At 36.0% G+C, this 10291-nt stretch overlaps 1 protein-coding gene across 3 annotated transcripts in view; it reads left to right on the top strand.

Annotated features, from left to right (window-relative positions):
* vav1 (vav guanine nucleotide exchange factor 1) overlaps positions 1-10291 on the top strand; it is a 33369-nt gene that overhangs the window by 8210 nt on the left and 14868 nt on the right. For all 3 annotated transcript variants that reach the window (XM_015033948.1, XM_015033947.1, XM_015033949.1), the window contains exons 4-11: positions 403-519; positions 4004-4062; positions 5028-5093; positions 5773-5881; positions 6992-7087; positions 8935-9003; positions 9081-9184; positions 9264-9363. In XM_015033948.1, the coding sequence (XP_014889434.1) occupies positions 403-519; positions 4004-4062; positions 5028-5093; positions 5773-5881; positions 6992-7087; positions 8935-9003; positions 9081-9184; positions 9264-9363 (720 nt within the window). The remainder of the gene's footprint in view (positions 1-402; positions 520-4003; positions 4063-5027; positions 5094-5772; positions 5882-6991; positions 7088-8934; positions 9004-9080; positions 9185-9263; positions 9364-10291) is intronic.

The following is a 10291-nucleotide window of genomic DNA, read 5'->3' as shown; positions in this document are numbered from 1 at the left end:
TTTTTTTTTTTTTTGCTGTTTTGTTTGTATTTAATTTCTAAAAGCTGTTTTAGTGATGTAATGAAGCTGTAAGAACAACTATGAAATGTGGATCCTAACCAAAGTAAACTAAACTAAACTAAACTAAACTAAACTAAACTAAACTAAACTAAACTAAACTAAACTAAACTAAACTAAACTAAACTAAACTAAACTAAACTAAGTTCCAAGTTTGCCGTGGAGCTTCAGTCCCCACTTGGCCAAGGGGTCAATTTCAAGGCATCAGATATGGCTTTGATGTGAAGTGAAATTTCTTTTACGTTATTTTTGATATATACAGAATTTTTTACAACGACATAATTACTTGATTGTGCAATAAACTGACTCTATGTGTAATGATGTTTGGGCTTTGTTTTGTTTTAGTTTCTATGCCTGAAAAATATCCGGACCTTCTTGGCAATCTGTCAGGAGAAGTTTTATCTCAAGAAGAATGACTTGTTTGAAGCCTTTGAACTGTTCGACGTGCGGGACTTCGGAAAGGTATGAACAAACGTTTCTGTTAGGATACTGGTGTCTTCTTGTTTATCACACCCTACTGGTTTATCTTCAGAAACATCTGGATGCATAGAGGTTAACAGAGGGCATGAGGTTTTAAAATTTGCAGTTTGCTTTCATAAACTCTATTTTAATTTATCTGAAATCTAAATAAATGGGCTCTCATTTACATAATATATCGGTCTAGTTGTCAGAGTGCAGACAACATTTTTGCTATTCTAAAGCAACATTTTTGATTGTTGAGCATATCCTAAACATTCTGAATGGTAATCATTTTTTCTAAAATCCTGATTCTGTTAAAAAGTTATTCAGCTACATCTCTTATCTCATTGTGGTCACTGAGAAAAGTTAGTGGTGACAGAATGTACTGAGCTGCAAAGCCTCAGCTACATTTAGTTTCTGCCTGTATTAGGATTCCGTGTCGTAACAAAAACTATGTGTTACAGAAGCAACAATCAATTCTACTGGTTGATGGTTAAAGCATGAGCCTTCAGGTTAGATAGTTAAAGTTTAAAGTGAAATATCAAAAAGAGCTCTCCACAGAGAGAGTCATGTGTCACACTTAATTATCACCAAGCTCTTGCCTTCAGGAAAATAATGTTGTGGCTGTTTTCTACAAGTACCAAAGCTAGTACATCCAAGGTCACTGATTCCATCTTTAATTCACTCTGAAGTAAAGCACCATTTAGGTTCACTGTGTAAACAAATCTGTATTGATAAATTCAAAACCTCTCCAAAAATATAACTGCTAAAGTGCCTCCAACACACAGTTCAAAATGCAGAATGTCTGGGTTAGTGGCATTTATTTCTGTGGTGTACATGGTGAGGATAAAAGAACAGTACAATTCATTTTGAAAAAAAAAAAAAACCAGCAAAACTGTGGATGCTAAAGTGAGACATTTTGTACCTAAATTGACTTTAACACTTTAGTCAGTTCATTAACGTAAAGTAGACTTCTGGAAGATATGGAAGAATGTATGGCCCGATTAAAAAATATAGATAAATATATTAGTGTCGCTATTTTTATTCAAAACGTTTTTGAATAAAATTAGTTCATATGTTCTGAGGAGTGGTGCTCATTATGCAGTCCTAGCAATAGTCCTCGCAAAAACGGGGAATATGTGACACAGTGCAGAAACCAAAGCCATGATCGGAGTTTGGACTAGTTAGTGCAGCTTGCAGGCAACCCACAGAGCCCCAACAGGAAGCACTTTGATACGTCTGTCATTTGAAAGGGCTGAGTGACGGCGTTCACTTCAGTGTTTCACGGCCCTCTTTCACTTTCTGTGTTGGAATCTTTGTCTAAAGTGAGAAAAAGGGGCTTCAGAGATGGCCGCTCTGTTGGCTTTATGTGTAAATAAGGAAGTTCTTCCTTCAGTAACATAATGAGTCAGTGAGCTGCTGATACCTGCACTCTGCTGTTTTTAGCTTCCTGCCTGTTACTGTCACTTATTTTCTTGCTTCGCTTTTCTACTTCCAGTCAGTCATGCAGTGAGGTACGGAGAGCGGTACATTTTACATCATGATGAAACATTTCAACTTTGTTGTATTATTTGTACATAAAATAATAAACAACATAATTTGTGGGACATACAGCATATACAATATCTTTACTGATGGTAAATGTACAGTTTATATCATGGGAAATTTAATTCCTTTAAAAAAGTTAAACATTTTTCATATAGCTTCATTTTGCATAAAGCAGTATAGTTCAAATGTTGGAACGTTATATAACTGATCATTTCTATGTTTATGGCTTTCAGCTAATGAAAACCAAAACTCACTTTTTCAAACAATTGAAATGTTTTACAAGATCCACAAAAACGATTATAATACAGAAACATCAACATTCAAAAAGATATCCATGTCCTACATGCATACATACTTTTCCTTTCCAGGAAGGAAGGTCGATCACCTTCAGGTGATCTAGATTGTTGAATCTGGCTTTTCTCATCTTTCTCTTGATTTGCTTTATCTGAACCCCATTCATAATCTATAAAGCATAATCTATAAATAATATATAATCTATAAATCTATAAAGCCAATGAAGCATTGGCTTTATAGATTATGAATGGGGTTAAGATAAAACAAATCTGTAGGTCAATCAAGAACTGAAACGCCACAGTCAGAAATACAACAATCTTCACCCTCATCCTGAACACAGCCTGGTGTTCTGGCTGTTAAAGCTCAGAGTCCAAAGATCACCAAATTATTCATTTGCTTTTGTTTCAAAGTTTTCTGGAGGTTGGGGGTGCTGTGGTGGCACAGGGTTTAAGTACAACCCACATATGGAGACCTTCAACTGGGCTGTCATAGGTTCAGTTCCCAGCCTGGTGACTTTTCCCTCTCTCATTACCTGCTTTCCTGTCCTAGCACTTTCAAATGAAGGCCAAAAAAAAAAACCTTTAAATAATAAAAAGCAGTTCTCTGTTGCACCTGCTGATTTTTCAACTACACTTTTTCTTTCCGTACAAATGGATGGACACAGGATTCAGTGGAGGTTGTCTTTGACAACTTCCAGCATTCAGCATTTTTCCCCAAGATAAAGTAGACCAACATAATACTTTTATACTGGTCTTAGATAAAACATTTACTATTTAAGAAACCATATTTGAGGCCATTTCCATTAGACTGAAGCTGTATTTTTTAAAAATTAAGTGCAGCTTGAAATTGATTACAATATGTGTTTCTGGTTTTGGATAGAGTTACTGAAATGAATTGACTTCTCAATCAACTTCTAACTTATTGAGATGCACATACTATGTGAAGACAGAACTTTTAAACAAATAGTTGCTAAAAAAGTCCAGTTTGAAATGTTTTCCTGGATTAGAAAAGCAACAAAAAAATATATATATATATATTTATATTTCTTGCCAAAGTCTCTGTTTTTCTGAAACCTGCTGAAACCTCTGGGCTAAGTTCTGCGTTTTGCCTCTGAAACCAGCCTGCAGACCGATCAACTGAGAGTACTTTTTTTTAAAGATAGAAACCAGTTCATTCAAATATTTACTTCTCTAAAAATCTTTCATCCCTTTTTTTGACCTGAGTGAAAGCAGAAATCAAACTGAAACTTTCTAAAGTTGCTGACTACAAAGCAAACTTTATGGTTTGACGGGGCATTTTGTCACTCGGTGCCACTGAACTAAATGTTTGCGTTACTGAAAGACAAAATGCTGCACTTAGGATTATTTTTGGTGTATTTCAACCAATCTTTTTTAAAGTATTTCTAAAGCTTCCAAATGTGGCATAAAACTTAAAACCCGCTGAGTTCACACACAGACAGTCTAGTATTGACAATGTCACATGTCGGTGGTTAGTGAAGCTGGTTTCCTGAGATCACTCATCGTGATGGAGGCAGTAACAAGTTAACAGTTATTCAGTGTTAACTTGAAACATGTTCAATAGGATTACTCTGTCTCTTCCTCTCTTCATGCATTTCATTAAATATGTGGGTCTTTTTGAATTACAGGTTATGAACACTTTGTCCATCCTGTCCCATTCACATGTTGCTCTACAGCGAGGACTTCAGTGAGTAAATCTGTACCTCCCTTTCTAAAGCTTTCAACATTTAATGCAGCTGTAAAAGTGTTTGTTTTTGGTCAACAACATTTAAAATTAGCTTTACATTTATCTAATATTTAATATGTTTATATCTGTATATATAACTGTATGTAATACAATATTGGTCCTATGCTTTGAACCAAATTATATTCTATATTATATTTTAAAATTTTAAAACGTAGTGCCTCTTTTAAAAAGATCATACAGTTTTACCAGACACCATTTAAAGTGGACGCATCAGGCTTTTCAATCCTTCCTTTTCACATGTAAATAATTCACTTTGTTGTGTTCTGTGTTTTCTGTGTAGTTATTTTTGAGGTTTTCTGTGTTTAGTCCTGTTCCTGTCCTGTCTTCCCTGTTGATTGTTTCCCAGGTGTGTCTCATTCCCTGATTATCCTGATTGTGTATTTAAGTCCACCTGTTGTCTGTTTGTTAGCCCTCCAGTAGAACTGTATAGTCCTGATCAAGTTTAGCTCTGTGGTCAGGCCTTTGTGGCTGTTGCTACCGGTTTAAGCTGTTGCTTAGTTCTCTGCTGTGCTGCCTGAACTGGACTGTTTTGAGCTACTGTCTATTAAACCAATCATCATCACCTCTCAATCTGGATCCTGCCTGTGTTCACTCTCACCACCTCCACCTCAACTCATGACATACTTATGGTCTATATTTAAAGTAGAGCTGCAATGCTTTGGTCTGAACTCCTGGATACTGTAGCTGCACAGATCCCTGGAAATGAGCCTTTTGTTCTCTACTCATTCTACCAAGAAAAACTTTTGCCTGTACAAACATGTTTTGTATAATGGAATGTTTTTATAAGAAACGCAAAGGTAACATGCTTACAACATAACACCTCTCATTACATGTTGTCTTGATGGTTTGCGTTTTGCACAGCCATATAACACAAATGCATCTGAACGTCCTTTTCTTTGCTCCAGGCCTTTTCCTTTGGAAGGATGTGCTGCTGATGATGAGATCTACAGCGGTCTTTCCGACCAGATAGAGTAAGTCTTTGCCTCAGAAGTCATATATTCTTAGTCTTAATGAAAAAAAGAGACATATAGTATTTTTCTGTAATTATTTTGTCTTTAGTTACTTAGTGTTTTTTGATGGAAACATAATTGCCTTTAGTCCAATAATAGACTTTAAAACTTTAGTATGTAACTTTTATAATAGATATTTTTTTTACATATTTGTTGAAACTGTCACTTTGTCATGACAATATTGTATGAGACAGATCATCAGTGAAAAAAATCCTCCTTTGTTGTTTTGTCGGGAGCGGTGCCGCTCAGGGAGGAGGTGGAGGTGATGGATCTTTTCACAGATTATCTGTAAATAACATTTGTAACTTGCTCAAAGAAACGGGAAACATCTTTTTTGATGTGCACCAGTGACGAGTTGATTTGAAGATTGAACAAGTAGTTTTGAGAATTTTAATTCTGTTCAAAAAAGAGAAGGGAATTTATCTGAAAAAATAGAAGAAAAAAAGCAGACCTGACATTTTTAAAGTTCTTAAATAATTAAAATGTTTTTCCAGAAGTGACCTAAATGCTGATTTACAAAGCCTTATCTCATACTATTTAGAATTGTATTTAAAAACTGTACATTAGTGCAACTTTGTGCTCAAATCTTACTAAGGGAAAACTAAAGGTGGTGACATGATGCTGGTATGATGTCTTACAGTGACACGGTGGATGAAGATGATGATTTGTATGATTTTGTGGAGGATGAAGATAATGAAGGGGATGAGATCTATGAGGACCTGATGAGGACAGAGGAGCCACCTGAAACTGTGAGTTTCAAACAGAAAGCAGCCTGTGAGCAGCATCTGGTTACCCACATCTCTGTATCTCTGCTTTGACATTCAACATCTTGAACTTTTGAAATGACTCTGGTTTACCCCGCTACCTGTTCACCGTCAGACACCAGCCTGAGAGCTTTGAGGTCTTACATTTGAGTAATTTACTGCAACAAAATAAATATATTCTTGATTTGTTTAGATTCAAAGTAGAGGAAAGTTTGCTGCATTCAAAAAAACTGTTTGCCAAATTTAAAACTCATGCATTTAAGTATATTGTTTAATTTTCTAGATATTTATGCCTAAAGTTTTCATTATTTGCCATGTTTTAATCCTTTTTATTACATGTGTATGGAAGAAATGCAATCTCATTGAAATCAGCCTTTTTTTCAGATATTAAAATGACAACATTTAATGTTTATATCATGTGCACTTATGAATAAGTTTGTGCCTTTTTTTGCATTAAATTTGCCAGCAAACTTTTCACTTACTAGATCCTCCATCCAAAATTCACCTTCACCTGCAAAACTGTACCTGCTAAAAATGTTGACTCTAAATGCGGTGAATTTCTGGTGACCAGATTCAAAGCAAATAGACCTACATCAAATCAAAAAGCTTTTGGCCAATCAAATTACAAACAGCTTGTTAGCACAGATAACTGCTGAGATGATCTGCTTTGTGACTCGGCCCAACGCACTGTGTGACGTGACCAGAGCCTGATTTATTGGCTAAAAGTCATCAGAAAACAGTTACACAACTCAGGAGCACTTTCTGTAAGACTGTGGTTGGGTGAATTAAAAAAAGTGGTGTGATTAATTTCATTTGGGGCTGTGTTTGGCACACAGGTGACCCCATGGTCAACCAGACAGTTTCTCTTGGATGATCAGATCCTAACGACAGATTGTAGCAACCCAAATGTGGTGGAACTGCTCTGCCAGCTCTCACCATAAAATTGTTCAACTCTGTCAACGTCTCATTTTGTTTGGCAAAATTGTGAACCCCTTTGTCAACTTTTGTTGTTTTTAGCCATAAATGTAACCACACTGTGAGAAATGTGGAAATGTGTGGCCTTGTTTGACAGTGTGTGTGTTCTTGGTCATGCAGCAGCAGAAGGTTGGTGTTGACAAACGAGAGTGTTGCCTGCAGGAAATCCGACAGACTGAAGAGAAGTACACTGCTACACTGGACTCTATCTTACAGGTAAGTATACACACACACACACACACCTAAACACACACACACACACAAATGTAATATACTGTGCACTTTACTGGAATTCACTGACCAATACATGTAAAGACTTTGAAATAAATGCGGCTTTTGTTTTAGTTACTAGTCATTTTTTCTCTCTTGCGATCCTCACAGCAAGATTAACTAAAATTCCCCTTCAACCTTGTTTATTAAAACTTCCTTTTTAATTATGTTAACTAGTCTAGATCAGCAACTGTTAACCAACACACATATGGCTTACTGTAATTGGATGCTCTCCCCTCTTTTCCACTTTGAGTAGTGGAAAAGAGAAATGTGTGATCCATATTTAAAACCCAAGGAAAAAGGAAGCATAATGAAACGTTCCTTGACATGCGTCAACCTAAAAAGAGATCAGGCAGCATGTTGATGTGAATTTGTTTAGGCAATTTACATATGTTTAGCTGTTTCCCCAATAAATGTGGAAGTCGTTGTGCATATCAGTCACATGAGGAAATGAGGATACAGTTCTTTAATAAAAAAAAATCACATTACATTATATAGTTTAATTTTGTTATTCCTAGAAAAGGGGATTTAATTCCATTAAAGCATCAAATATTTAACTTGTTTTAAACATTTATCTACAGATTTCAACATAAGGGAAAATGATACTAGGCTTTGACTAGGCCCTGGACTTTCCATTTCTTAATTTTCTCTGGTAGATTCTCTACCTTTTGTCATGTTGGAGGTTCCAGTTCTGTTTCCGTTTTAATTCTTAGATACAGCCTCATATTTCCTTAAGTATCTTCTGAATCAGATCATAGTTATTCATAGGTTTTATGATCTTAAGCTTGGTTTTTCTTGCTTTAGCAAAACCTTTGCAAATCATAGCACTTCAAGCTGCTTCAGGAGGGTTTTTTGTTTCTGTTTTTTTCAGGAATGCTGTTTTTGATTTCGTTCAAACAGATCCTCTGTTCTGGTGCCAAATACTTAAATTTAGACCCACCAGAGTAAAGAATATTATTCCAGAAGTCCTGGTTTTATCTTATCTTATCCCGCCTCTGGCATTCATGTATTATTATTATTATTGTTGTTTTTTAAACAGCAAAAGTTTTGTTTTTGTTTTCTTTTTTCATTTTTACATGTGCGGTCACTTTCTTAGTGTTCAGATCTAAACTTTGATATAAACATTATTAAGAGTCAGCTGTATGACGTATAATGGCATTTTAGGTTTATTTTTTTGGAGGCTGCCATTAGCATCCTGCGGTCTGGTTTTAGAATGAACACGCTAAACCTGTAACATTCAAAATGATTAAGCTACTTCCCAGTAAAATGTATGATTTCAGATTCTTTCTAAGTCATTTTTAACCCCCTTTCAGGACTCACTGACTGCAGTCTTTCTGAAGGTCTCAGGCAGCTTTTATGCCGTAACCATGGTGATGAGTCTCACATTACCAGACGTAAAAGGAGCACACCAAACTGAATTTCTGTGGTTTAAACAAGCTAAACCTCTTTCAAAGTGATGAGTAAAAATGTTCTCATCATTTGCACCTGATGAGATTTTATGTGACAATAAATGTGGGGTTTTCCAAAGCTGTTCCTCAGCAGGAAATATATTTTATTACATTTCATATACAATTTTAAAATGTATATTCTTTTGTTTTTGGTTTTTATATCATATGAATTTCACATGATGTACATATAAACACATCAGTTAAAGTTATGACATACAGTACATACATTTTTAGATATTTCTTCTTCCTTTAAGCTGAAATGTTGCTTCAACAATACCAAAACATTACAAAGTGTTTAAAATGTCTTTGCACACACAGTCATGAACTTCTCCCTGTTTTGTGCAGCACTTTATGAAACCCCTTGAAAAGTTTCTTCAACCTCATGACATTGAAAGTATCTTCATCAACATAAAGGTAAAGACACACACTCAGATATCAGGTGTAAATATCAGATTATATCAATGTTACACATGACTGTGCGTTTTTCGTAGGAGCTGGCTAAAACTCATCACAGTTTGCTGGAAGACGTTCGAAACTCCATTTTAAATCACGGAGCACAGAATCTTTACCAGGTGTTTATCAACTACAAGGAAAGGTATGCAGCAGCAGCTCACACACCCCGCTGTGTGGTAGAACTGAGCAGCAGATGCATTTTCTGTTGTGCCTCCCTGCAGGCTCCTTCTGTACGGCCATTACTGCAGCCAGGTGGAGGCAGCGTCCAAGCACCTGGACAAAGTGTCAAACATGAGGGAGGACGTCAGGATGAAGCTGGAGGTGAGGACGTCCCACACAGTCACAAATAGCTTCTACAAAACCAGGAAGACAGAAAGTTGCCTTTTTTCTGTTCAACTGTGCTGGATAAGCAACTTTAATCTACTTACGGGAAACTGAATTTGAAATTGGTTCTGTTTTTTTTTTTTTTTTTACATCCATGGTCTGTTCTGTAACACAGTCGTTCAGAAGTGAAAAGGAGAACTGAGTCTCTGTTTCACTTTATTGTAGAAACACAGTGGCCAGTTCTGATCCATATTTGATGTATTTCATGACTCATCTCTTTACCCTTTCTTATGCTTTATTAATGTCAGCTAAAGTGTTCAGCATCTCAAGATTCAAGGGTTATAATGTTGAAGGTTTTCTACTTGGATATAGAAATAGCAAACAATGAGTAAGAACATAAAAAAACTAAATCTAGTTGGCATTAAAAAAACAAAGAATAGCATGGCATTTATTCTTTTCTGAGCATTTTCATGTTTTCTTTCATCTTTAGGTTAGGTTATCTTCTCACTACGTTTTCTGACATCTAGCAAATAGAAATAATTTTGGTAATTCTAACTAAGCTAAAACAAGACATGTTTGGTCTGATTTAATTTCAGAAAACAAAATGTGTTTGTCTCTTCATTCAGTGTATGTAACTATCTGGTTTCCACTGTACTTCATGCCATGTTGACTGTTGAGCAGTTTCCTTGTTCCTCTCTGGGTTGGGTGGGGGGCTCTTCATCTCAGGTTCAGGTTCTTCACCAGCAGCCTGGAGGTTTACAGGCTCTTTACTATCTCAGCTCTTCCAGGTCTTTACTGTTCTGAGCTGAAATGTTGGATGTTTCTCCAGGTATTTTTGGGCCACTTTTCCAGTGCTGGAGTCACTGTCCAGAGTTAAATCAGTGATTCTTGAGAATAGGGACAAAATGGGTTTTAATTTTCCCAT

The sequence above is a fragment of the Poecilia latipinna genome, unplaced genomic scaffold, assembly GCF_001443285.1.
Source record: "Poecilia latipinna isolate Pla-1442-1.1 unplaced genomic scaffold, P_latipinna-1.0 Scaffold283, whole genome shotgun sequence".
NCBI lineage: Eukaryota > Metazoa > Chordata > Actinopteri > Cyprinodontiformes > Poeciliidae > Poecilia > Poecilia latipinna.
This window is presented reverse-complemented; position numbering and strand designations above follow the sequence as displayed.